Below are 27,485 nucleotides of genomic sequence, written 5' to 3'. Positions count from 1 at the left end.
CAGGTAAGAAATTTGGACTCAAACTCCACGGCGGTCAATGTGACTTTTGAGCTTCCTTTAAAGACAAAACAGGGGTTCTTCTGGAATGTAACCCCATCCTACAGTCATGTGGTAAGAAGACGACTGCTGGGGGAAGCTGGTTGATTAGAGTGCCTGCAAGAGAGAACATCTGAATAATTTGCGTGAGGAGGGAGACTATAAACTTGAAGGAAGACTTAATATTGTCATATTCTGGAAGTGCACTGTATTATATATACCAGTAGCAAACTTATTCCCTGCATGTCTGTTCTTGTGTCATTAAAAGGGCACTTGAAGGAGAGTGGTGTCACCTAGTTTGTGGAAGCCCAAGCTTGCAGAAATACTTTTGGGGGGCTTTGTAATGGGTGGGGAGCAAAGTCGGCACAGAGTACAGATTGGCTGTTGCGGGAGGCACAGAAGACTTGCCTGGCTGAAATTATAAGCATTAGTAACCGCCACTCTTTTAATATCCAGAAAGAATTGTGATGGGTCTCAAGAGTGAGGGTCTTGTCAAAAAGGTAATGGGCTAACGTACAGAATATTGAAAACGGAATAATCCAAAACTCCAGCACTCATTTATTGGTGAATTCATTAAGGCAGAGTCTTAGTCATTTGAACTTCTTCTTCCCAGCATGCGAGAAGAAAGGGCTAATCATCATTTCTCTAGATAAGATTGATCTTGAAATGTCCATTTGCTTGTTGACATTAATGTTTTGAGATACTCCTGTTTCTGTCATAGCCCCAAAGATCTCTCTTAGAGCGCCACCTAGTGTATTTTCTTGTAAGTTCCACCTGTGCAGAATTACTTCTTTTTTTTCCCTAGATGAATCACTTCTCATGCACACCATTGTTCACTCTCAGAACGGGAATCAACAGGAAGAATGTCATGAAACCCATCACGGTAAGAACCTGGTATGCAGCTTCCTTTGGGATGATGCATTTCTATGAGAAGATACCCCTCATCTGAAGCCAAGATGTATTTTTGTCTGAGGTGGTGATCGCAAGTGGTAATACCAATTCTCTTTTCTTCTCTTCTGTTGACAGAGAGGCTGTCTGGGGGCTGTTGCTTGCCCCAAAGTTCACTGCTTTATCAGCAGTCTTGGTAGGGGAGAATGGATCAAGTTCAATTTTTCTGGAGGTTTTTACAGAGAAGATGAATCTCTCAAAGTAAGTGTTACCGGTAGGGCTATTGCATTGCCCTGTTTGAAAGGTACATTTCTACTGAACACCTTGGGCAAAGAAAGCATTTTAAAGTATTTCCTATTCATGACCCCTATGAGGGGAAAGCTTACAACAGCCATCACACCCGTCCTAGATGTTTGATTTGGGATTCATATGTGGAAAATGAGAAAAAAAATCTCTCCTTTTTAGTCAGCTGATTGGGGAGCTAAGCAAAAGAGGAAGGAGGAGAGAAGCTGAGAACCAAATTTTATTGACCTCTTTAATTTGCTTATCCCTTCTAAAGCTGAAGTCCGAAATATTCCATCTTCGCAGCGAGGCATCCATAACTGTGGATGAGACCAGATTTTTCCTGAATGAACCAGAGGATTTCCATTTCAGCCAGGTAATTAGCAGGATTGGTTGACCAAAGAGATATTGGTTGAGCAGTGGAAATAAAGGGAAAGGGTCGTATTAGTCCGTGCCACAACCCAGTCAAGGAATCTGGTCGCATCTTCAAGACTAACCAACTTTCCTGGGGCAAAACCTTTCATGAACATCAGGTGCACAGAGTGGATTTTTTGTTACAGACTTTAAATGCAGGGAATGGAAGAGGGGAGAAGGCAATGAGGGAGAACCAGGTGGGAGGCTAATGGGTTCCCCCAATAGCTGATTTGGCTTCCTGCCATAGTATGTGGTCTTTTGTGACGATTGAATGTTTATTGAAAGGAAAAGAAATGGCTGCTTATAAAAGCATGCGTCTACTGACTTTGTTATGTGGAAGTAAGAGTTGGCTTTGTCAGGAGAAACACAATCAGTTGAACTTGGGGGAATGAAGATGTGTGAGTGTAAAGAAAGGAGAGAGAGTCAAGAATGAACGGATGTGAACGGAATGCAAAAGCAAAGGACCGGTACGAAAGAACGTGGAGCTGGTTGGGTCCGAGAGAGAGAATGAACGAGGACTGAAGCACAGACAAATATATGAAGGAAGAATAAATGATTGAGAAGAAAGGGAAGACTGAGAAGGTCATGGTTGACTGCAACTAATGGGAGCCTCAAAGAGAAAAAGGGGAGAAGCTTAAAGAACACCTTAAGTGATATAGGGGCAGGGTACAAGCAAGGATAGCTGGGTATGGGGTGTTGATGGTGAATGGTGTCGCATAACTCGATTTATCCCTGTTTCGTTTTCTTTTTCTTATCTCACGCCTTTCATTCCTTTACACTTCTTCCTCCTCCTTTGCACACTGCATGATGACGCCCCAAAGAGGAAAAGCATAGTGAGTGTGCAGCAAAGGGCAGTTTCTCCTTGACTCCTAGGCTGCCTTTTAAGCAGTTTTGCAGTTGAATCTAAAGCAGTCTGCTGGGTAAACCGATTCCCGGAACTGGAGCCAGACGGTTGTGGGCAACAGGCTTCAGCTTCCTCTTGCTCTCCTTTCCAGCTCACCACAGAAGTTGAGTTAATTTCGCCCTTCGACCCTGTTCCCATCATCATCGGCAGCACCGTTGGAGGCATTGTGCTTTTAGCCATTCTTGTGGCTGCCTTGTATAAGGTTTGTGCTGGTTGTGGGTGTGATGTGGGTGTTGCTAGGACCTTGGCTTATGGGACCTTATTCCCATCTCTCCTTCAAATCAATCCCAGAACCCCGACTGGTTTCAGTGGAGGCTCTTCCTCCACTTGACTGTCAAGTAGGGCTAGGTTTTCAGCGGGAACTTCAGCTAGAGATGAAGGGGTAAGCATATATGTATACAGCATGTATGTACATACGCTGTATTCCCCATGTGCCGTAAGAGACAACAGTATCATTATCCCCTTAAATATATTTTGCAATCCACATACTGCACCAGAAAATCTCAGCCCCCGTAACTCAGAAGATGGTCTGGTAGGACGAACCATCACTGGATTTTCATTTCAAGTTTGCTTATATTTGCCTACATGCATATACATTAGCACATCTAAATTGTACGCTCTGGATCTTTTCAGGACCCAGGAAAGCCGTTGGGTAAAATAGATGCAATGAACAGATTTCCTGTCAAGTACTCTTGGCAGCTACTTTTGGACTTTAGAAAAGCGATTGGAAGATCCTGTTAGGTTTATTTTAGACCAGCTGAGAGGTGCACTGCAATTTCTCCATCTTAAATCTGTTTCTCCCTCTTTCCTACCCGCACCTCCTAATATCTTTCCAGTTTGGATTCTTTAAACGCAACCGTGCACCCCAAATGGATGGAAATGCGGCAGGAGCAGCTGCTTCCAGTGACCAAGCTGCTCCAACTTCAGCTGGTTCCTAAGGGAGAAGGGGATTCTGGATCTGGGTACAACTCAGAAGCCTGGATGCCTGCCTTGTCTGGAACAGGGTTAATCCAGCCAGCGAACAAGGGCCAAAAAATGGAGAGGTGGGACCTCTGGATCTTCTAGAAAAGGAATGGGATGGGTGGGGAGGGGATTAGGAGATGAGAGGGCTGGGAGCCAAGTACAAAGAATTAATTTAATAATTGTAATACAAGAGAATTTTGTATTTAAAAAACAAAGGTCTGGTGGCCATTTTTTGCCCAGGAAAATAGTTTGAACATATTGCTGTCTCCAGGAAATAAAATGACACGCAGGAGAGTCGTCTGGGAACTATCCCACTTTTGGGAATGCTTCTGCAGGAATTCAAAAGCAGGTTGCTTATGGCAAAAGAGAATTGCAGGAGAGAAGCCCACTGTTCCTTACTGTGCCCGTTTTCTCTCTTTCTTGGGTGCCTGCGAGTTCCTGACTCAAAGAGAAGATTTTAGACTTCAGATTGTTAAATATATGCACTCCCCATCCCTCTGGCATTTAGGTAACTGGATGGCAAAGAGAAGAATTTTGCCATAGTCATTTCTGAATGGAGGAAGACAGAGCTCTCCCTTTTTTCTTTCTTATGAAATAGCTCTGAGTTCCCTATTTGCAGTCCACAGCTGTGGCCATGCTTGCCTAACATAGTAGGTTTGCACATAGCAGGCTTGCATAACACATTAATTTAACTGTGGTTTACTAAGTTAAATCAGTGTCCTGGCTTTGTACAACTTACTGAATCATAAACTAATCACACAGACTGGATTTTCATAACCACATTAGGCTAGATCTTGGCACGCTGGCTTGTAGTTCAGCGTGTCATGTGGATATGGTCAGAATAGCCCACGTAGAGGCTGGGTGAGTCTTCATGTACCAAGTTAAGTGGGTGCTTTGGAATGCATGGGATCATGAATGTAGCACCGCCCCGCAGCCCTTTAAAGCAGCTGCATCTTCCTGGGATTGTGCAATTGCCGTATGAATCCTGGAAAAGACATATCTGGTTTAAGGAGTAGCAGATGGTGCTACATTTGTACGTGAGCCACCCTTTGCCTCGGAATCTGGAGCACTAACCCTTCACTCCTATGGCACTTGCCCATAAGCAGTGTTTGCAATTAGTGTGAATGGGAGTGGGGTGGGTGGGGGTGGAATGAAAGTATTATAAGTCAACAGAGCCCACCAAACCTGTTTGCAGAAGCTCACATGTTGTCTCCTGCTTGAACCATGTCTTGACTGAGTTTTAGTCATTTTAGTTTCTGCTGCCTTTATTCTGCTGGAATGGGCCCTCTCTTGGTAACTGCAGGCTATCTTTAACAAAACATGGGGGAGTTTGCTAACATAGGTCTGTTCTTGTGCCCTGGACCAGAGCTTGGTAAGTTGAGGTCCAGCGTCACCAAAGGTTGCCTTCTATGAAAGCTGGTGCAGCTATGTTAGTCTCTCCGTGATGCCATCTCTGGCTGACCCAGCTTGGGTAGATTCTAACCAAACAGTGCTGGAATTTGTCTTGAGCATGCAAGGGACACTGGGATCACACGTGGCGACACACTTCTCTGCCCTTGCTGCCACCCGCATGTAAGCTGGAGGACCCCCGTTGTTTCCCTGTTTTTGCCCCTCTAGCCTACCCATGACTTTCAGGACTGTTGTAGCCGGTAGCAGAAGGAGAAGGCTGGCTTCCTAAAAGCAGAGCCCATGCTTCGCACTGCTCTTTGTGCCAGGGCACCTTCTCATGCCTCTAAATGCTCTCCCGTCTGGGTTGAAAGCAAGATGGCCCACGCTGAATGGCTTTTTTGCAGATGGATGAGGATCGTCCCTGCCTGCCTTTTTTCTTTCCCTAAAAGACAGGAATGAGGGGTTGGAAAAGAGATAATGGAGGAGTGCCAAGAGGATTTAGAAATCTCTTGATCTTCTGTACCAATACATTTTGGAGCTGCTGTTTTGAAATGAAGGAAGTTAAGGTGAATTGAACAGGACATTCCCATAAGCACAAAGGGGTATGATTCAGTCTTCTGTTGACATCTTCCTGGACTCTGCAAGATTTACATCAAACCATTGCATTTAAGGTTTTCATAGAATTGTGAGGAAACCCACTTCTTCTTCCTGTGTACTAAATTAGGAAATATTTCTTCAAGTACACAATTTGAAGAATTCCTGGGCTTAATGAAACCCACTCACTTGGTCCAAAGTCATCATTTTGGAAATGCAAAGTCCCCCCTCCCCACCACTCTTCCCTAGCATCCCATGAGCCTTTGCAGAAGGAGTGGACTGACAAGTCGTAATTCCATCAGTAGCCTCTTCCCCCTTCAGCAAAGAGGAACTGAGGAGCCTTATGATGAAGGTGAAAGAAGAAAGTGCAAAAGCTGGCTTGCAGCTAAACCTCAAAAAAACCAAGATTATGGCAACCAGCTTGATTGATAACTGGCAAATAGAGGGAGAAAACGTAGAGGCAGTGACAGACTTTGTATTTCTAGGTGCGAAGATTACTGCAGATGCTGACTGCAGTCAGGAAATCAGAAGACGCTTAATCCTTGGGAGAAGAGCAATGACCAATCTCGATACAATAGTTAAGAGCAGAGACATCACACTGACAACAAAGGTCCGCATTGTTAAAGCAATGGTGTTCCCAGTAGTAACATATGGCTGCGAGAGCTGGACCATAAGGAAGGCTGAGAGAAGGAAGATCGATGCTTTTGAACTGTGGTGTTGGAGGAAAATTCTGAGAGTGCCTTGGACTGCACGAAGATCAAACCAGTCCATCCTCCAGGAAATAAAGCCAGACTGCTCACTTGAGGGAATAATATTAAAGGCAAAACTGAAATACTTTGGCCACATAATGAGAAGACAGGACACTCTGGAGAAGATGCTGATGCTAGGGAGAGTGGAGGGCAAAAGGAAGAGGGGCCTACCAAGGGCAAGGTGGATGGATGATATTCTAGAGGTGACGGATTCATCCCTAGGGGAGCTGGGGGTGTTGACGACTGACAGGAAGCTCTGGCGTGGGCTGGTCCATGAAGTCACAGAGTCGGAAGCGACTAAACGAATAAACAACAAAAAAAAAAGCCTCTTCCCCACTGGCTGGATGGGCAGCTGGGGCACCAGGACTGGGAGGTCAATTTTGTGAAATATGTGATAGTGCATCTTGATTTTTCAATTCTTTTTCATGGAGGATAAAGTATGCAGAACAGATTGACTAGGGTTGGTTTACCAAGTTTCTTCTGAGTTATATCTAATAACCACCTAGGTTAACTGACCCATTTTTATTTATTACATTTTTATCCCATGTTTCATTCAGAAGCTCAAGGCACTACACATAATACCCTCCTCCTATTTTTCCAACAACAACCCCATTAAATGGGGTTGGCTGGGAACAGGGGGGACGAGAACTGGTTCTCCCTGGTGCCAATCCCACATTCTAACTACTACACCATGTTGGCTGTTTCTGGCATTCCCACAACACACTAACTTCAAGTAAATGTGTTATCGGAACAGGTCAATTTGGGTCTTTGCCTGACCTACTTCACAGGATGTTGTGCGACAAAGTAATAAGGGGGCCAAGTACGTTGCTTTGAAGTCCTTATGGGTAGGGTGAATAAATCTAATTATTAGGGAATACATTGGCATTGCCCTCGTGTCCCTTCTCAAAAATAGTTGGCTGTTCATTTAAATCTCAGCTGCCTTTTGATTTTTGTCTGTACTAATTATGTGGGCAGAAGGAATCAGGTAAAATTAGTTGGATACAACCATCTTTAAGATTTAGGCAAGTTATTCTTATGCTGTCCATTACAGAGATGTCAAATCACAATACATGGAATATAATCCTGGTGTGGGGTCCTGGAGGTCTAATCCAATGTTTCTCAACCATGGCTACTTTAAAATGTTTGGACTTCAACTCCCAGAATTCCCCAGCCAGCCATGCTGGCTGGGGAATTCTGGGAGTTGAAGTCCACACATCTTGAAGTTGCTGAGGTTGAGGAACACTGGTCTAACCATGTGTGTTTAGGTGCACACAAACTATTCCTACGGGGCTGAAAGCAAGGAATCAAATTGTGCCCCATGACTCAGAAACTTACTTTGCCACCTTCCATAATCTTTGGTTTATTTTAGGAGATGAATCAGTACAGCAAAAACAAGTCTGGATGGTTTCCACCTGGGTTTTATTATTAAAATGTGATGTGTGTTTGATTTCTTCCTAGCTAATCTGCTCTTCCCTCCCCTCATCTCCAAGCGGATTTTAAATCATATTAAGTTAACTTGCTCCATTACTCTTGGGGTCTTCTCTGGGAATCAGCTCTGATCTGGAATCAAAGCGTCTTGAATTCTCAGCAGTCCCAAGTGGTGGTTATCCCATAAAGTCAAACATACAGACTGCAATTTCCATTACACAATATAACATGACAGCATCTGTAGGGATGAGTTAACTTTCATGAGATACTCCTCACCCCTGAATCTCTCTCATCCTTCCTCTTTATTGGAGAAAACGTGATAATCTGTTCATAGGCTGGACTTCCTTTTCCAATAAGCGTTTGTTTCTACCCCTGGTGACACCCTGAAGCCAAGTTGGTCTCGTCTGCTTCCCACTCAGGGAAAGGACAAGAGGTATCATGTAACTAATGGTAAATCTGAGCTTTTTGATATGTGATAGAAAGGTCAGCACTTCTGAGCACACGCAGAATGCATTTCCTTTGCCCCTGAGATATGAAATTATCACAGATTTGGGACCGGGATCCAGGATTTCCAAGTTAGTTTTAAGGTTAAGCCAGTGTTTCTCAGCCTTAGCAACTTTAAGATATATGGACTTCAACTCCCAGAATTCCCCAACCAGCTTTTCTGGCTGGGGATTTCTGGGAGTTGAAGTCCACCCATCTTAAAGTTGCTAAGTTTGAGAATCACTGGGCTAAGCACTTCGTTTTAGGAAACTGAGCATGGAAACAAAGCAGCTGAGTAGGAATCAGCTTTGAGAGTACCAAAAAATAAAAGGAAAAGTATCCCAAACCTTTTTCTAGGGAATACCATATTTCCCTGCTGCTCTGTCCCCTCTTCTCTTTATAATGATAAAGTGCATAGTTCTGTATCTAGCTGAGGAGTCAGCATATCACCCAGAGCAGAATCAAGATCCCAGCTAAGAAGGAGCTTTCGTTTAGGCCAGGATGTCCACTGATGCACAGCCCCTTCTCCCCTCCATGCCCCGGTCTTGGAGTGGGGGAGAAGGTGGTAGAACCCGGGCAAAACATCAGATCATGAGGGGTGGAGCGTGGGTAGGCTGAATCAGCCTCCACATTGCCGCCTTGAAAGCGCCAGTAGTGAGTCTCCTTGAAGAAGTACGTGTGGCCTGCAAAGGGAATAAATAAATAAAAGCTGAGAATAACTGTGACATTCCCTTTGTCACCTGCACAAATGAACTGGAGGAGCACGTCTGAAGTGGGCAAGTTAGTGGCCTGTGATTACTAAGAGGTTCAATTACTTTGCTGCGGAAACCCAGAGGGATTTGACGGTGAACGCTGGCTGGGTCATGTTAAACTAGCTCGGTTATTTTTGAGACCATTTTTTGCCTTTCTTAACTAGATGCATATTTTAGTAGAAAGAGAGGAAGACACTTTTTTGGCTCAGAGAATGATTTAAAGGCAAATTGAGTGAATTTAAGGCCCTGGAAAGATAAATAACCCTAGGGCAGTTTTGATGGTATACTTCAAAAGTACTTTATATTTTATGTTGGTTCATCTGTTACACGAATGTCTTAACCAAAACAGGTGAACAGAATGGATATCTGAATATAGAACAATTCCTCACATAACTGGTATTTTTAAGGCAAGCGATGGAAACAATGAATAGCTGTAGGACCCTGTCTTAGAACGGGAGCTGCAGATCCATTCTGAGCATCCTTTGATGTTTAACAATAAACTTGTTTTATCATTAAAATAATTTCCTCAAGAAAACATTATGATTTCTTAGTTGTAGAATTTTCTTCGCTTGACTTGCTAAAAGGTCCTCAGCTTGGGGGTCGGCCCCCTTCGTGATGGTCTAGTTTACCATCCCTCTCCTATTCTGTTGATGTTGGTTAACTAGATCCTTATTTAAAATGTGGCCTATTTTTCTGTGAATTTATTTTCAAAGATGAGCCTCTTACAGTTATTCTTGATAATGCTGAGAGAACTGTTAAGTCAAAGAGTCAATACTTTGTACCAAATTCTGCATTCTGTAGTGTAGTTCATTGATATGTGGGAGTTGTACTGCAGATTTCTGCCAACTGCATGTTATTAATAATTAGTGGGAAAAAACAGAAGTCTGGAACAGGCTTGTTCAAGACTCCCTACATTATAGTATGCTTTAGGACAGAGTTTCTCACCCTCAGCAACTTTAAGATGTGTGGACTTCAACTCCCAGAATTCCCCAGCGAGCCAGGCTGGCTGGGGAATTCTGGGAGTTGAAGTCCACACATCTTAAAGTTGCTGAGGGTGAGAAACACTGCTTTAGGTAAAACATACCGTCATTCCAGTGAGTAACATCATCCAGCTCAGAAGGGACTCCTTTCCAGAGGGTGACAGGTTTCGGATATCCTGGTTCCACATGACCTAACTTATCATCATAGCGCCAGTACCGGTCCTTTTCTAAGAGGTACGTCTTGCCATTGTGAGGCCAAACAAACACAGCACCAATTACAGTGCCAGGAGGGAGTCCCAGATCTGTTGTGGGGCGGGGATAACCTTGATTGACTCGGGTATCAGTAAAAACCCAGTAGTAGGGCCCTGCAAGGAGAAGGAAGCAAGAAAGAAATTATATAGAAGAGATGCAAATTAGATTCTGTAAATGACTTATAGAGAGAATACATACATTTTACCCACCTTACCCACCTTTCCCATTCAGACAGACACTCCAAAATAGTTTTACTCAATCTGAAATTGTATTTTGCAGCTTGCTGTTTGGTTTGGATGAAAAGTGGGTGATGCTGAGAAATAGGTTATTAGACTTCGAAGGACATGAATTGAGATTTGGGTGGCACGGCTATTTATGGTATGATAAAGTTAAGGCGAATGAAGATTTTAAAACTCATTTTATTAGACGTGCCATCCTGAGAATCTGGAATAGATACCGACTTAAACTGTGTCCAAAAATACCTCTATGGTTGTCACCACAGGAAGCATATTACAGAGCAGAAATAGCAACTAAGCAGAAATGGTTAACTTACGATGATAGATTAGATTACTCACAGCCAGAATTAAAAATAAAATCAAGAGAAGAGTTGACATCAGAAGGATATATGTGCCAATGGTTTTCACATGTACAATTAACAGAAAGATTGGGGGGGGGGAGTTTGAATGTGATAAAACCGAATCTGAAATTGAGTTATGTACTAGTGACAAACATCTTATTGGTAAGATGTATAAGCTTTGGTTGAGACTTGAAACTGAGGATGAACAAGTTAAAGGTTGTATGATGAAGTGAGCTAAAAATGTTGGTACAATATACAAATGGAACAATGGGAGAACATGTGGATGAAAGGGCTGAGATTTACATTATGTTATAACCCTAAAGAGGATTTTTATAAAATGATCTATTGATAGTACCTATCACCAAAAAGATTGTCAAAAATGTATAATGGGACTTCAAATATTTGTGGGAAATGTGAACAAAAAGAAGGGACTTTTTATGGTCTTCGGTGGACATGTAAGAAAGCTTTAAAAAATTGGATTCAAATACATATATTAATCCAGAAGATTTTAAAGATTTATACAATTGACACCACAAACTTTTCTTTTGGGGCTGATGGATAAACAATTGGAAAAATCATATGGAAATTATTTTTATATATGACCACTGCAGCGAGACTTTTATATGCTCAAAGGTGGAAAGACTCGATATTACCTACAATGGAAGAATGGATGGTAAAGTTGATGGAGTTGGCTGAGATGGCAAACCTGACAGCTTTGATTAGAGAAAAGACATTTAATGAGGAATTAGAAGCCCCTTTTGGACTTTTTGCATGAAACAGAAAAGAATGAAATTACGATATATGGATTTCATGACTAATAGTATTAGTTGACAATAGAAAAAATGGATGTTACGTTGCAAGTAACAGTTTAATATATATTTTACCTGTATCTGCTGTAGCCAGAAATAGGAATAGGAACAGAAATATAGGAATAACTCCAATCCCTATTTCTATGTCCGTTCTGTTCTTTTTCTTTTTTTCTGCATTTCTTTCTCTTTCTGTATTACAGCAGTTTCTGTTAGATTGTATCTCTTTGTTCTAAAATTTAATAAAGTTATTGCAAAATACCTATATTGCCTAATTCATAGGCATGGTGAATTAGCGTATTATGGCTTCACTCGCTCAGCTTCTTGCTCCCTCTCCTTCTGAGTTTGCACAAAAGCCCTGCTGCAGCTGTTATAGCCAGACAGCTATGTTGATAGGAATTACGGCTTATGGTTTGACCCAAACTGGATTTTTGTAACATCTCATGATACCCTCAGCCTTCATTTTAATGTCTGTAATGTGCTGCTCGGTTTGTATCAAAGCTGCTGCTGCTTCAAATTTCAGATCCAGATGGTGCATGTATGTGCAGTACACACCTAACTGCTCCCAAGTACATATGACTGACACGTATGTGCCACACTCTCCTGGAGGCGTCATCTCCCCATTGCTGTAGATGAATGATTTATACATTCCTGGACTCTTACTGTTGCAGATTAATTGAAAGACCTCGACCTTTAAGGTTTTCCTCTAAAACCCCAATCTTAAGCTGATCTTTCCTGTCTTGGCCTCATTCTGCATTAGTAGAGACCAGTGTTTCTCAAGCTTGGCCACTTGAAGATGTGTGGACTTCAACTCCCAGAATTCCCCAGCCAGCATGGCTGGCTGGGGAATTCTGGGAGTTGAAGTCCACACATCTTCAAGTGGCCAAGCTTGAGAAACACTGGTATAGACTCTCCTTCCAAATAAATCAGACGTCCCACCTCCCATTGCCACCTCGCCGCACTCACCAATGAAGAACACTATCTGGCTGTCGTTGGCCCGTTCATATGCAGCATCAATTGCCTTAAAATCTGGGGGGAGTCCATTCCAGAAGCGGAGGGTCTGCGCTGGCTCCAGAGAAACCAGATTCTGGGTTGGTTGCATTCTCCAAAAATGTCTTGCTGCAAAAGATTATGTGGCCACGTTCACTGAGACCAAAGTGGATGGAGGGCAACTGCCAATTCAAATCTCCTAATATCCCAAAATAATAAAAATTAAGAGCGTATTGCCAGAAATCAGCAATGGTTCATTAGAGTTGCCATGTTACCAGGATGCCAACAGAGAGAACGTGGCACAAGTAAATGATAATAGTCGGCTGCGGTATCCTGCTGCAGCAATCACAGCATTGCAACGCCAAAAGCCCGCCAATCCAGTCACCATGGTTTTTTGTTGTACTTCAGTAAGAAATTGGATGCCCTGAAGCTGCTGCTCATGCCAAGTTTTCATTCATTTCAGCAGCTGGGCCTGATACAATCTACAGTGTCAGCTGTAAATTTCCCCTTGCACTGAATCAGAGTTCTTATGGAAGGATGGAAGGCCCTGACCCAACTGGCTTTTCAGAAGGCCTTGAAGACCTGGCTACGTGCCCAGGCCTGGGGTCCCGGCTGTGTGAAGGGCCCCATTTCCTGGTTGTGCTGACACCAACAGGTTTTAATATCCCTTGGCTGTTATTTGTATTTAATTTGTATTTATTTATTTATTGTCCTATTTCAATTGTCAAACTGTTTTTATGATTGTTATCCGCCCAAAGTCACTGGTTTGAATGAACTGAACAAACAAACTACAGAGATGTCAGTGGTTACAACGTCAACTGTGTCACATATTTGGATAGGCCATCAAACACGATTTATGTACCTCACTAGCTGGTTAGCACATTCATCCCAAATCAAACACTGTGTTAGGGCTCCATCCAAAGTATGAACCTTGCTCGGTGGTTAGTGTAGAGCAGCCTTTCTCAACCTTTTGACCCTGGAGGAACCCTTGAAATATTTTCCAGGCCTCGGGGAACCCCTGCACATTCAGGCTCAAGGACAGGCCAGAAGTTACAAAATTATTCTATTCATTTCATGGGTAGGCCTGTATAGATGCATTAAGTGTGTTCTTCAACTAAAAATAAAGAATGAAAGTTACCTCTTTAATGTGAATTTGCCTGAATTTGAAATAATTTCTTAAATAAATGGTGATCTCTCAGGGAACCCCTCATGACCTCTCGCGGAACCGTAGCGTTCCACAGAACCCTGGTCGAGAAACCCTGGTGTAGAGGGCAGAGGGAACGGCCTTGAGAGAGACAGGAGGAAGAGCTGCTGCTAAGGCAACATCCAGATAAAAGGGGGTTGAGCCTGGGCTAAGGAAGTAGCGTGTGTAAACATCTCAGACAAGCCCCTCCCAAGTTTGTACAAAGGTAAAGGGTGGGAGTGGGGAACGCTTTCAGACCTGCAAAATTCTGTTACTGTAGCTTCACAATAAAAGTAGTACTGGCCTACATGGCATGGGCTCCCTAGGCTAGTCGAGACTTCCCCAGTCTCGAAGGGCTGACAGTCACTATTTCTCAGCCCCACCCACTGCACAAGGTAAGGGTTACAAAAAATTGGAGAAGCAGCACTCTTTGTGTCACCATGATCTCTGGGAGAAAAGAGCCCCTTCAATTCTGGTTGACCCACTGGTCATTCCCATGGTGATTCCAAAGCAAGGAATATGCATTAGGAGATCCAGATGCACGTCTTCATGTCCCTGTTTGGCCGTCAAAGATTCATTCGCCAGGCCGTTGTACAAAAGCATCAGCGTTCCCAACGCATGCGTTTGACCGGAACAGGCATCAGCCGGAGCAAAGCCCCCACTGGAGACAGGGATTAAGTCTGCCCCCTCTTTTTTCAGAGGCAAAGGCATGCAAGTCTGGTTTAATCTGTCAGCCGGTTCACATTAGGCACAGAAGGACGTATCTGTGCTTGACTTACCTTTAAAGAAGAAAACTTCGCCACGAATATTAGCAATAGCATCAAACCCTGCCTTACAACGATCAGGTGTTGGCAAGCGCGGCCTGAGAAGAAGAGAGAATTAATAGGAGGACTGATTAATTCATTTGGGTTAGGTTGAGACCTCCAGCACAAAATATGGCTAATGATTTAAAAACCTACTTGCTAAACTTGTCTTTCCTCGTTAACTCTGTGCGTTTCCAAACGGATCTCAATAAACAACATTACAAAGCTATTCTGTTCCCCTTGTTAATGGACTTCTTTATGGTGGGAGGAAAAAAAAACAGGGGAAATAGTGGGAAGATGTAGGGCAGTTACAAATGGAACTCAACAGTGCTGCCTTCCATGCTAAATTCCATGAATGAGGCACGGTGGTTCACAATAAAAGCCTTGTCTAGAATTGCCCTGTGCATCACTTCCTTCTCCTCCTCTGCTTCCCATAATAGATATGCATAAAAGTCTTCCTCTCCCTGGACTTTGCATGAGAGCATTATAGTTACCCTTCCAAATCCCAGTTGCAGCAGTAGGAAGAAATCAGGGGTTGGTTCCCACCTGCACCCACACACACACACAAGCACTCACACAAGCATCCAAGGGCCACCTATGATCTCCAGGCTGCTGATCTATGATAGAAGGTGACTCTTAGGGTTTATGAAAGTAGCAGATAGTATGTCCAAGTGTGGGTGAATGAAAACTTAAATTTCTAAAAATGACCGGCACAAGAGTCTTATCTTTTGGCAGCTGCCTTCAAGTTTCCTACATCGCCAGCTGCCAAATGTCAGAGTCTTAACTGTTCATGTAATCTAGGGGGTTGCTCATCTCTTGTTGGCTGTGATTCAAGATATAAAAGGTAGAGCCTTCATTTTCTACCCACCAGAAGGAAACACTGCTGTTGATTAAGGTTTTTTTTCTTTTCCTGGGTACCTGGCCATTCTCAGTTGGTTCTTTCAGGCTGATACAGGTAGTCCTCACTTAATGACCACAATTGGGACCAGAATTTTGGTTGCTAAGTGAAGCAGTCATTAAGCGAATCCGACCTGATTTTACGACCTCTTTGTGGTGGTCGTTAAGCGAATCACAGCAGATGTTAAGCAAACCACATGGTTGTTAAGTTAATCACACAGTTCCCCATTGATTTTACTTGCCAGAAGCCAATCAGGAAGGTCAAAAATGGCGATCATATGATCATGGGACACTGTGGCAGTCATAAATGCAAACTAGTTGCCAAGCGCCCAAATCACAATCATGTGACCACGGGGATACTGTGATGGTTATAAGTGTGAGGTCCGGTTGTAAGTTGGTTTTTTCAGTACCATCATAAGTCCAAACTGTCACTAAGTGAATGGTTGTTAAGTATTTCAGTTGGTATTAGCGTGGCCCTTTGAATCTGGACTGAGGTTGCAACCAACCCATCACTAACTTACTGCACTTACTTACTTACTCTTAACTTAACTTAACTTACTTACTGCAGCCTGGATCAATATTGAGTCATGCTCTGATTTGGCTCCGTGCCTGGCATTATATGGAAAGGGCTCTTGTTGCATCAAGCTTACAAGAGCCAGTGAGGGAAGGGAGGATGGCAGGATCATCAATCAAGCGGGAAAGAGACTCACTTTTCTCTGGGCCTGTCTGGTGGTAGGTCCGGGATTGGTGGTGCTGTGGGGACTGGCAGTGCTGGAATGTCTTGATCTGGATATGAACCGTGATGCCGCCTGCCTGCAACGCAGGAGAGAAATAATGAGGATGCCACAGATCAAATGGACAAATAGCCAGTATGAGATATTTCCTGACATGAGAGACGGAGAATGAAAGTGCGGATCAAAAGGTGAAAAAAATAAATAAGAGCAACTCCCCCAGATCCACTCCTAGCAGCTTGTTGGGTACAACATCCATGATCCCCAGTCGTCATAGTCATTGCTGGTTGCAGATCGTGAGGCTTGTAGGCAACGTGATTAGGTATGGTTAGAAAAGCATGAGAGAAATGGCTATTGCTACAAGTAAAAATAACATGCTAAAAATTAAGCCAACGAAGAAAACAGAAAAAATACATCGGTACCCCATGATCACCACAGTGATGAAATGTGTCAGCCCCACTGAACAGAGAAGGCTGCAGACTAGCTGATGAACCTCCATTGGTGGTCCAAAGGCCACGGCCTGAGAATCACTGCCTAGGGGAATTGTCATATTAGCTTGGGTGAGCTCATAATTGTGGGTTTTTTTCTTGACGTGATTGTGATAATGTGGTTCAAGTTTCAATTGCCCTCGGCTGCCATTGTGCTATTGTTATCTGAGGGACCACCTCTTCCCCATTACATCAGCCCGTCCCACCCGATCATGCAGAGAGGGCGTGCTGCGGATCCCGTCTGTAAGAGAACTCCATCTGGCAGGGTCCAGGAAGCGGGCCTTCTCTGCAGTAGTGCCCGCCCTGTGGAACATGCTGCCCCCGGAGGTGAGATTGGCCCCATCACTCCTGGCCTTCCGAAGGAACCTGAAGACCTGGCTCTGCCGCCTTGCTTGGGGTGGAGAGGGGAATAGAACTACATGGGGATGGCTGGTATCTTAGACCACTCCTCCCACATATGGGCTGCATCAGATTCTCTGACACCTGGACTTTTTTACTTTTTTACCCTTATTTTTATTTTTATTTATTAAGCGTAATTTTCTATTTATACATTGTATTTATATTGTATGGTGGTTGTTTTCATCAGTCATTTTATTGTAAACTGCCCAGAGTCCCTTGATGGGAGGAGATGGGCGGGGACAAATTAAATACATAAATAAATAAATATTGTGTCATTGCTGTTTATTGTTACTTCTCATTATTTTTGTTCTGCTAGTTTTAATCCTCTGTTCACCACCCAGAGTCACAATTGTGAGATGGGCGGCTATATAAATCAATATAATAAATAAACTGTAGGTAAATTTTTAAAGAACATCTTTTTAATGGCTAAAGTTTAGCCTAAATTTATGTGTATGCTGCAGCTATTTGGGGAACAGGGGAAGTATTTGTTTAGAATCAGTTGAAGCCAAGTTTCTAAGATGTAGTTTTTTTCAGTTCCAATATATGCAGGTAATATTCTTTTATGGATTAGAACAGACACCTGTATTAAAATTCAGGAACAGACTTTTGTTCTGAACTTTTGGATCGGATTTTTTTGATCCAATGCTAATAGTCTGATCTCCTGCTTAATTAATGACCCCTTAATCAGCCAAGGTAAATTGATTTTCTGTATTTTTCTCCTCAGCTATTAGTTGATATGTTTGAACATGATTATCAGCATCCAATAAACATTGCTTAAAAGTAAAATATAACTTTGATTAATAATTCCTATTTAGCAGACAAAATACCTATCTTCTTTTTCTTTAATGAGATAGGTACAAGTTACCTGAGGTTACCTGAGTTAACTCACCATTTACAAGCACAGAAGTTTCTTATCCAGCAGATTATGTGCATTAGCTGCAGTAGAGAATGATTTCCATGCTTGTATAAAAACTTTCAGGGAAAGTGTCTAGTTTTTATGTAGTATTTTTACTCCAAGGAGTAAATCTATCATTCCTAATATAGCAAAGTATCTAACAATGGCTGTGCACTATAGACTTAAGATGATACCATTTAGCCTTAATTTTAATAAATTTTTCCCTTCAGCTTTTTAATAAAGTGTCCCATGTTTTGATTGTATCCTTATTCTCTCAGATGATATCTGTAATTCTACATTATTTTTCTAGCTTTGTTCTAATTATGTTTATTTTACAGATTATACATCTTTGTTAGAAGTCAAAATATTATATACAATGCTTTTTAAAAGTATGATTAACACCTGATGAAGAAAGAAGGGGAGAAGCCTATGTCTCAGGAAGGAGAAGAAATATCAGTCAAGGTGGAAAGAAAGAGGATGGCATGAAAGAATTGCTTTCTTGGTAAGAGCAAAGCCTCTTACCGTAGATTTGCTGAATTCCCATGATGTCATCTAGGGAAAGTTGGTACAGGTGGGGCAAACCAACAGGGCCTTGGTAATATGGCATCATGATGGACTCCTTAACAGAAGAGTGAGCCAGTCCCAAGGCATGGCCAAACTCATGCACGGCTACAGCAAAGAGATCTGTGCCATGACCTGAAATCAGGAGAAAAAGAACATTTTACTCAAGATTTGAGTTTCTTTGTACAATTTGTTAAAAGATACTGAAGTCCCAAAGTGTGCAGTGTAGTAATTCTGAAGATACCTGGTGATTCATTCTGTGGGTCATAAATCCATGTCTCTTCATTATCAAAGTGGGTATCGCCAGAAATGGGATATTCACCAGGGAAGAAGGCATGGGCCAGGGTGCCTCCAGGCCCATCAAAAGGGTATGTGTCTTGATGATAAGAGGCTGCAAAATCCACTAAAATGTCCGCTTGCTCAGAATACACTTCTTTGAAGGTCAAGGCTGAAGAGTTACTCCAGGCTTGAAAAGCGTAGAAGATAAGATTCCGGACGTGATCGGGGGTCATTTGTGTGGAACGAGGGAAAGAACGGACGCTAGAGTGGAAAACAAAGAACATAAAGAAAGAACAGGGTAAGGCCAGATGAGTCTTGCTGGATTAGATTATACCAAAGTCCTATGTGGTTCAGTATCTTGTTTTGCAAGATGGCCAACAAAAACTTACTGGAAGCCCATAAACAGGATGTATAGGCAATATCCTCTTACAATTTTGTACCCAGCTTGTGGTATTCAGAGTCATGGTAAGAGGCAATTAGGAACAGAAAAGCAATTACTGACAGGGTTGTAGCAAAAGTGAATAAAGGTACAGGAACAAGAAAGGCACAAGAAAGGGATGGAACAGTGGCAGTAAGTTATAGTAGCTCTTATCCAACCTGGTGTTGTGACAGACTAACTCCCTCCATTGCCCAGTGAGTAAGTTATGCAATGAGAAGTAGATAATAAGGGTGAGCAGGGAAGAAATTAACAAGACACCCATACACTGAAAGTATATTTCCCCAATTTAGAGGATGTGCTGAATTGTAATTCCCGTGATAGCTGGAAATTATAGTCTGAGATATTGGAGTATAACTCACAGGAGGACAAAACCACAGCAAAGAAGACATAGCTTAACTCCGCACTCCCAGGCCTACTCCTTCAATGGAGATGGGATCATTAGACTTACTGCCAGGTCAAGTCTGTCTTTTTCCAGGCACTGTCACTGAGAGCATAACGTCTCTTCCTACGCCGCCGACGCATCAACTCGGAGGTGCCAATGAAATCAGGGAGCGAGCAACGAGGCCTGTTCATCATTTCCAAAGTCTTTGGATCTGCAAAAGAGAGAGGGACACAGAACCAAAGCCTTAGTTTCCATGTTGTGTTTTTAATCCAAGCCCCCTTTCTTTGCTCTGACCTGGAAACAGGAATCATTCTATTTATTTATTTATTCATTCATTCATTCAATTTTGCCACTGCCCATCTCCCCCAAGAAGAGGGTCTCTGGGCTGTTTATTATAGTGACTATATGTGAGAATATTTAAATAATAGCTGCTTGGACTCTAATAACAGTATCCCTAATCCTAAACCAGTGCAAATAGGTGATGGTAGATTATGCTCATGCCACAAATGTTGGTTTTAGTGGATGGTGTCACAACCCACCTCAAGCTTGGAGTTATTGGAGAACGTCCCAAACCATGAATAGGGACAGCTATTAGAAAAAAAAGCACAAGTGTAAGAGAAGCCGGGGAACATGGATCAGGAAAGGAATGCCTTGAAGGCTCCACTTTATCCCAGTTCACTGGCAGCACAATCATGCAGATTTTCTGAAGGAAGAAGGTGGTTTCTGTTGCATGATATGACTCCATCATAATTCACTGAGGGTTACCAGATATTTGAACAGGCAAAGGAGGACATGGAAAATTGGAAAGGAGGACAAATGGGGGGAAAGGAGGACACACTAACAGTTGTTGGCATTTGCAACAAAAATTACAATGAAAAACTGAAAAAAAAAGTACTTAGGCCTACATGAATATGGAATTACTTTTTCCAGCCTCAGAAAGACTGGTTTTTCAATTGCAATATTTTTCCAACAAATCTTTACTTTCAAAACATATGCTAGGGGTAATACAGAATCAACGATGACACGCTTTTCAAATTTCACCCTAGAAAAGTAGAACATGTCATGGGATCTACAGACTACAGCAATCACAGATTTGAAAGGCTGGACTGAAGCCAATTGCTAGAATCACAAAGTAAATGAAATAACTTAAGTGTAGGCTGTGAATCTGTTGACAGACGAGGAAAAGAAAGAAGCAGACAATTTACAAGGTCACAATACACGAAAATTTGAATGACTACTGTTGTGAAAACAGCACAAACTTAAAAAAAAAAAAAGGAAGACACTCAAAAACCCGGACAATGCCTGTCGGTTGGAGGACATGAGGACAAAAGGAGGACATGTCCTCATATTGTGGGGTGTCTGGTAACCCTGCATTCACCCAGCCTCCTTCAGAGAACAGAGACACCTACCCAGTCTCCCGGTTACAGGCAGACCTGCAAACCTTTGCATTGCTCTGACAGCAACGGAGAATTCTTCCTGGGTTTGAAGACGAGCTGCTCTGGGATCTGGCTGGGGAAGGTAGCCATAGCGGATCAGCCATTCCTGTGAGGACACAATTAGCATGGTGTATCACTCAGTGGATGGGCAGAGATAGCAGGACTGGGCCTTTCTTGGGCAGAGCCCCTCTGCCTTCGCTAGTCATAGAACAGGCAGGAATTTAGAAATAGTTTTCCCTCCCTTGACACGGAGGCACAGCTACGGGGAATATTTGCTTGCTTGAACCCACCATGGGGCAGCTCTGCAAAGAACAAGGGGATGTGATTGGTTCACACTATACACCAAACCATGATTTGCTTACTAGTGGCTTATTGAATAAAACACAGCCACCCAAGTTCACCCAACGGGCTGAGTGAAAATGAAACAAACCACATGGGCTAGGTTCATACAACACTGCAAGCCCTGACACAGTTTGCTTTGGTGGGTTTTACGTGGGGTGTGAACCTTGCTTATGGATTAGTATGTTGTATGAACCCAGTCAGCTGTAAGACCTAATTAATCAGATCGTGGTTTAGCATGTTATGTGAACACAGCTATTACATCATAGCACAATACAGATAGTTGTCCTCATTTAGTGACCACAATTGGAACCAGCAAGTTGGTTCTTAAGTGAAGTGGCCACAAAGTGAAACCGTGACTGTGCTTACAATCTTACTTCAGCTTTCCTTTGCTTTACAGATCTGCAAAGGTCGTAAATGTGAGGATTGATCGTAAAGTTACTTTTTCATCACTGTCGTAACTGTGAAGGTGTTGCTGTATTGGGAACCTAGGTTCTGTGTTAGATATTCTGATATAGGTAATTACATTATATTGAGCTTCTTCAAGGAAGAGTGGTATAAAAAATAATTACTATACTATAGTATGTTACTATATTATTACTACTATATTACTACTACTATTACCACTACTGTACTAATAATAATATTTACTAATCCTATTACTTGCTAGCTAGGTGGCTAACAAATACTAGGTCACTCTTCTCCAGCTAGGCACACTCTTGCTGCTTTGGGACTGCAATTCCCAGAGTTCCTGGCTCTCACACACTGGCTATGCATTCTGGGAGTTGCAGTCCCAACCTATCTGGAGCATGCTCAGTTGAGGCAAGCTGCTCTCAGGGAATTCAAGAGGACTGAGAAGATTCCCCAAAGGACTGCCCTGCTCTCCGCCTCTGGCTCGGATTCCGTTTTGCGGTGTGCCAGGACAGCAATTTTTCTCCCCCGTGCGTGCCTTGAGAGGATTCGTCTCTGCTTCTCCTTTTGTTCCTCTTGCTCCTCCTCCTTAGAGCAACGGTTCCTTCTTTACAGGGAAAGGAGAACTAGGATCCAGAACCACAAAGGGGAAGCCTCAAAATGGTCAGCCGGTTTTACATCGCGAAGGTGGAGGCTCCTCCTGCTGCCTTCAGCTTTCTGGAGAAACCCAAAACGAGCCATTCTCCGAAGCCTCTTTCCAGCATTAGGGAACCAATAGGAAGCAGGAGCATGGAACCCTCCCACAAGCGTTCTATAGGACAGTGTCTGTCAACCTCAGCCATTTTAAGATGTGTGGACTTCAGCTCCCAGGATTCCCCAGCCAGCGATGCTGTAAGAGGCTTGTTTCTTTGATAGCAAGCCTTCCCACATAACATTCTTGCTTTTACGTATGGAGTTTGTCTTCCGCCTCTAATCTAGACCGGGAAGTTGAAGGAAGCAACAGCAAGCGATCTAGGGACTGTCTCCCAGGAACACCATCAGGAGCTCCTGAAGTTGCCTGGACTTGACCTTGACCCAAAGGAGGCTTTTATCACCACAGCCACCACTGGGGGCAGAGAGTTTGAAGCTCAGAAAGCTTGTGGGCTTCAACCTGGATCTCCCCTGGCCTGATCCAGCACATACTCTTTTTCAATTGTCTTAGGCAGCATTGATTTTTATTTGCATGTCCATCCACAGAAACCTCTTCATAAACATGAAGGCGTGGGATATACAGGTAATCCTCACTTAACAACCATTCGTTTACTGATGGTTTGGACTTACAACGGTGCTGAAAAAAAGACGACTGGTCCTCACACTTACGACCATCGCAGTGTTCCCCCCAGTCACATAATCGCAATTTGGCGCTTGGCAACTTGTTCACATTTATGACCGTTGCAGCGTCCCATGGTTGCATGATTGCCATTTTTGACCTTCCCAGCCAGCTTCTGGCAAGCAAAATCAATGGGGAACTGCGTAATTCACTTAACGACCACATGGTTCACTTAAGGCCCATGGTGATTGAATGGCCACAACGTGTGAAGCTGCTGTATATGCTAGGAAGAAAACCTGTCTCCCTAAAACAATTATGGAACAGCTGCACTCTGAGCAGCTCTGCTCCCTGTTAGTGGAGCCCAAACCAGTCAGCCAAAGCATCATTTTGCCTCACCTATGCTTGCTTTTTCCCTTCCAATTGGGTGGGGAAGGGGAGGCTGTCTTGTCTTCCCAATGTCCCTCATTTTGCAATCTTCCCCTTCCTCAGGAAGGCCTGTAGCTTGATGACAGCTCACATGCTTTAAAGCAGTGTTTTTCAAACTTGGCAGCTTTAAGATACGTGGACTTCAATTCCCAGAACTCACCAGCCAGCTGGGGAATTCTGGGAGTTGAAGTCCACACATCTTAAAGCTGCCAAGTTTGAAAAACACTGCTTTAGATATAGGCAATAGTCTCAGATACCCCTAAAAAGGACTACTAGCTGATGGATGGGAAGAATTCTCTGCCTGCAACTCCCTCTATGCCAGCAGACGGCACTCTAGAAACTGTGTGTGCGCATGCACACTCTGAACATCTTTTGGGCTGGAGGGCTTGTCAGAGTGAGTTTAATACATTCCCAATTCACCACAGCCCCTGGCATGCTGAAGGCCCCCTTTGTTTGACTCCATGGAGGCTTCTGCGGAATCTGAGAGCCGCCCCCTGCTTTCTCGAGACCTCGGTGACCTCCCTACAACCGCCCCTTTGCATCAGTTTCCAGAATGGGTCCATTTTCCCCTTATGCATCTTATCTAACGATGGCTACATGCATGCACACAACCCCTGCTGTTTCCAGCTGGTTGGGTCAGCTGTCGTTTTTTAAAAGGAAGGTCAAGCTGCTAGTCAAAGTTGCTTTCCACCGGAAGGAAATACAAACATGCAGCTGCAAGAATCGGTAGAGGTAGTCCAAGCCAGGATCCACTGGATTCCCTCCAAAGATACTAATTTTTGGAGAGGAGGGTCCCCTGCCAAAGCATAGGAGATCAGGCAGGGGACAGAGAGGCTGAGATTGAGGGAGTGGGTTTCTATGAGTTTCCATCATGGCTGCAAAAAACCAACTCGAAAGTGTGTTATTAATCTTTTATAGAAGGCACTTTTAAAAATACAGAGAACACTTGCAGTACTTATTGCTCTCATCCTCAAAGTAGCCTTGAAAGCTGGGCTGGCCTTTTTTCCGTTTCACAGAGAGGAAACTGTGGCAGAACAGAAGAACTCTCTTAAAGTATATAAAATAGGTTTACAAGCAAGTGTTTACCCACCCTAATATCTCCTCCCAACTCATATTCAGTGCTTGACCGCCCCTGAACTATTCCAAGCTGCACCTTTCAGGCAGTCGTTTTCTTAAAAGTGAATTCTGCAAATGCATCAGGCATTATGCGAGGAAATAGAAGACTTGACAGACTAGAAATTTGCTTTGTTGCCCCAAGTAGGACTCTTTATCCCTGGCCTACCCACACTACTCCATTCCAACTAAATTAGGTACACCACAACATTTATAGTATTTCTACAGAGAATTGCCTGTTCAAGCAAGCGAGCCAAATTGTACATTAAGAGAAATGGCAATTAACTCAGCCTGAAGCTAGTTCAGTTTTAGCAGTGACTGAAGAGACAGGAATTCCGTTCTAGCTATCAATCCTGTGGAGTAGCTCAGATACCAATCGGCAGGTCTATTTCCACAAGGTGTTCAAACACTCTTCTGTAGAGTGTCAGTTTGCGATAAAGTTGATCCAGGCCAGAGAGTAAAAAGTCTAGGGTTTTAAAAACTCACTGACGTTCTCATCAAAGTGGATTCTTCACAGCATCTTTATAGTCAACGCAAACCCGACTGTTGTTGTTAGTTTGGCAAAGCTAAACCATCCCAAGTTTTCCAAGTGGAAATTCAAAGAGAACCGTGCAGTCAGCTGGCATCGCCCTTCTACAGCTGTGACAGCCTGAATCGTTCACTGGGTAGAAAAGCTTCCAATTTTCCAAGTAGGTACCAGCTTACCCCCGTTCTCCAAAACAGCAGAGGGCGAAAGATTTAAAGATACTAAAATAACAATAAAATGTTCGATTTCTGAGCTGCAGTACAGTCAAGGTGTTAGAAAAAATGCTGAGCCAAAATGAAACAAAGCACATGGCGGTTTAGAGTCTTGTACCCACCTGGTATTTCCAAGCAGTGGCAAGTGCATTTAAGCATAACACACGCTTTCCAAAATTTCTAAACCCTTTTACTTTTATTAGTTGCTCAGCAAGCAACAAGAATTTCAAGAACTACCGTTCCCCATGATCAAAATTAGCATCTGGTTTTGCCCTGCTCAGAACTGTGAAGGATCAGAATACCCATCAGGGGGAAAAAAAAATGGCCATTTTCATGGTGCAAGGTGTCTCTGCAAATAATTCCACAGCTTCCCAAAGGAATCAGGTCTGAGAACCAAACAGCCGTCTGCCTCCCAGCGGCCAGAGTTTGAAAGCCAGAAACTCATCCCCAACTGGAAAGGCAACCTGGCTCAGGATGGGTTTGCAATGGTCTGGGAGCTTACACAGCATTTAAAAAGCCATGGTTTGTTTAATCATAACTTCTTGAATAAATCACAGCTGATTCATGCAAGATGCTACGCCAGAATCAAACCAATCCTATTAAAGTTTTGTGTGAGCAGTGAGCTGTCTGTAAGTCATATTCTTGCAGATCTGGAAGAGAAACGCTCCGTAAACGCTCTCGGGCGCGAGATATTTCCAAACCCTGGCAATATTGAAAAACTGGATCCAAACATTGGTGGATCTCTTTGTGATCTTCCGGACAACAAGAGAGAGGATCAAAAAGATCTGCCGGTCTGATAACATTGTTACTATACTAAGGGCCACCAATTACCCATAATTTATCACTGAACTACAGGGGAGAGAAAGAGGAAGGAAACTGGTATTAGGGATCAATGATTTTCTGGCTGCAGGCAGTTTGTAACTTGAAACCCCAAGGAGATGAGTCAATTTTCTCTCTCCTGAAGGAGGAACAAAATGCTACAAAAGACACACATACACACTACAGATCTAGGAATCCAATCCCCCCTTTATTATAACCACCAGGTGAGTTCTGTTTACCTTTTGAGCTTCATCTTTTCCCACCTCTCTTAATTTCGTGCAGCGATTTCTTCCCCCGAAGTCCTGATTTGCCCCCTCCCCTGCAATAGCCCCCTAAAATCCAATACCCCCCACCTGGAGAATGTAATTGTTCCCCTTCCTTCACATTCAGTCTTTTCTTTTCTTGGGGGGGGGAATGGGGAGAGACTGTTCCCACCCACCCATTTATCCTGACTCTGTGGACCCTTCCCCACTTTTCCTGCTTTCTTGAGGATTGAGGAATCCTGGACTCACCAGCCCCTTGCCCATCTCACGGGCACTGGATGGCCCTGCCTTGATCCGAGGGAAGTTCCAGAGCGATGCCAGAAAAATCAGCAGCAGAAGCATCTTAGCAGTGATGTCTCCAGGCACAGCCGGCGTCCTATATACTGTAGTCTCTCTCCCCCCTCCACCCTCTTGTCTCCCCTCCCCTCCCCTCCTTCCTGTCTCGCTTCTCTCTTGGCTACTGCTGATCAAATTAAGGGTAAGGAGATGGGAAGTAGAACCCCCTGGATTTTCTAGTTGAGGAGAGTGGAGTATAGTGGAAATGCTGATGGGGATACAGGACTCCAGAGTTCTTGGAAGGCCAGTAGAAGCTGGTTGGTATATTAACTGCCCATTCATAGGACAGAATTCAGCAGATGAACCTTACGTGTATTCACTACCTGCTGAATTTCTGCCGGTCAGAGAGCTGGAAAGGCGGAGAGAGGGAGACTCCTATAAGATATTTATTTTAAACTAACAGGATTTGATTTGATTCAATTTAATTCCTATTAGATATTTACACACTATTGAGAAAGTTTTTGAGTCAGGATAAGGCCCTTCAATTCACTTTGGTCAAACAGGTTGTCCTAGGAAGACGGGCCTTTAATTTACCAAGTTTTCTACTTTACAACTGGCTTGTCTTTTAACACCTATATTTTTGTGGAATGAGAACTTCTTTTGATTATTCCTCTCTTCTGTAGGGTGTCAATGGTGCTTCTTTGGACTCTTGGCAAGTTCTTGGGTCACCTTATGACCCCCAAAGGCTGATCTTCCCAGCTCTGAAAACTGCTAGATGCAACTGAGCATTAATTGAGAAGTGGTAAAATTC

At 43.3% G+C, this 27,485-nt stretch overlaps 2 protein-coding genes across 2 annotated transcripts in view; one reads left to right on the top strand and one right to left on the bottom strand.

Annotated features, from left to right (window-relative positions):
* Window positions 1-3,628, top strand: part of LOC134495737 (integrin alpha-X-like) — a 40,558-nt gene extending 36,930 nt beyond the window's left edge. Inside the window, exons 25-30 of the mRNA XM_063301363.1 lie at window positions 4-123; window positions 851-919; window positions 1,063-1,185; window positions 1,484-1,582; window positions 2,616-2,726; window positions 3,361-3,628. Of these exons, the coding sequence (XP_063157433.1) occupies window positions 4-123; window positions 851-919; window positions 1,063-1,185; window positions 1,484-1,582; window positions 2,616-2,726; window positions 3,361-3,462 (624 nt within the window). The 3' untranslated portion in view covers window positions 3,463-3,628. The remainder of the gene's footprint in view (window positions 1-3; window positions 124-850; window positions 920-1,062; window positions 1,186-1,483; window positions 1,583-2,615; window positions 2,727-3,360) is intronic.
* Window positions 3,629-7,434: 3,806 nt separating this feature from the next.
* Window positions 7,435-26,780, bottom strand: MMP25 (matrix metallopeptidase 25). The gene is made up of 10 exons (XM_063301374.1): window positions 26,648-26,780; window positions 20,954-21,086; window positions 19,611-19,755; window positions 18,689-18,984; window positions 18,406-18,579; window positions 16,081-16,183; window positions 14,450-14,532; window positions 12,464-12,616; window positions 9,967-10,227; window positions 7,435-8,813 (listed from the first exon to the last, which is right to left on the bottom strand). Exons 1-10 carry the CDS (start codon window positions 26,738-26,740, stop codon window positions 8,569-8,571), a joined length of 1,686 nt encoding a protein of 561 aa, XP_063157444.1. The 5' UTR covers window positions 26,741-26,780; the 3' UTR covers window positions 7,435-8,568.
* Window positions 26,781-27,485: the final 705 nt, after the last annotated feature.

Source organism: Candoia aspera, chromosome 4, assembly GCF_035149785.1.
Source record: "Candoia aspera isolate rCanAsp1 chromosome 4, rCanAsp1.hap2, whole genome shotgun sequence".
NCBI classification, from domain to species: domain Eukaryota; kingdom Metazoa; phylum Chordata; class Lepidosauria; order Squamata; family Boidae; genus Candoia; species Candoia aspera.
Note: the sequence above shows the minus strand (reverse complement) of the source record. Positions and strands in the feature narration are given on the sequence as shown.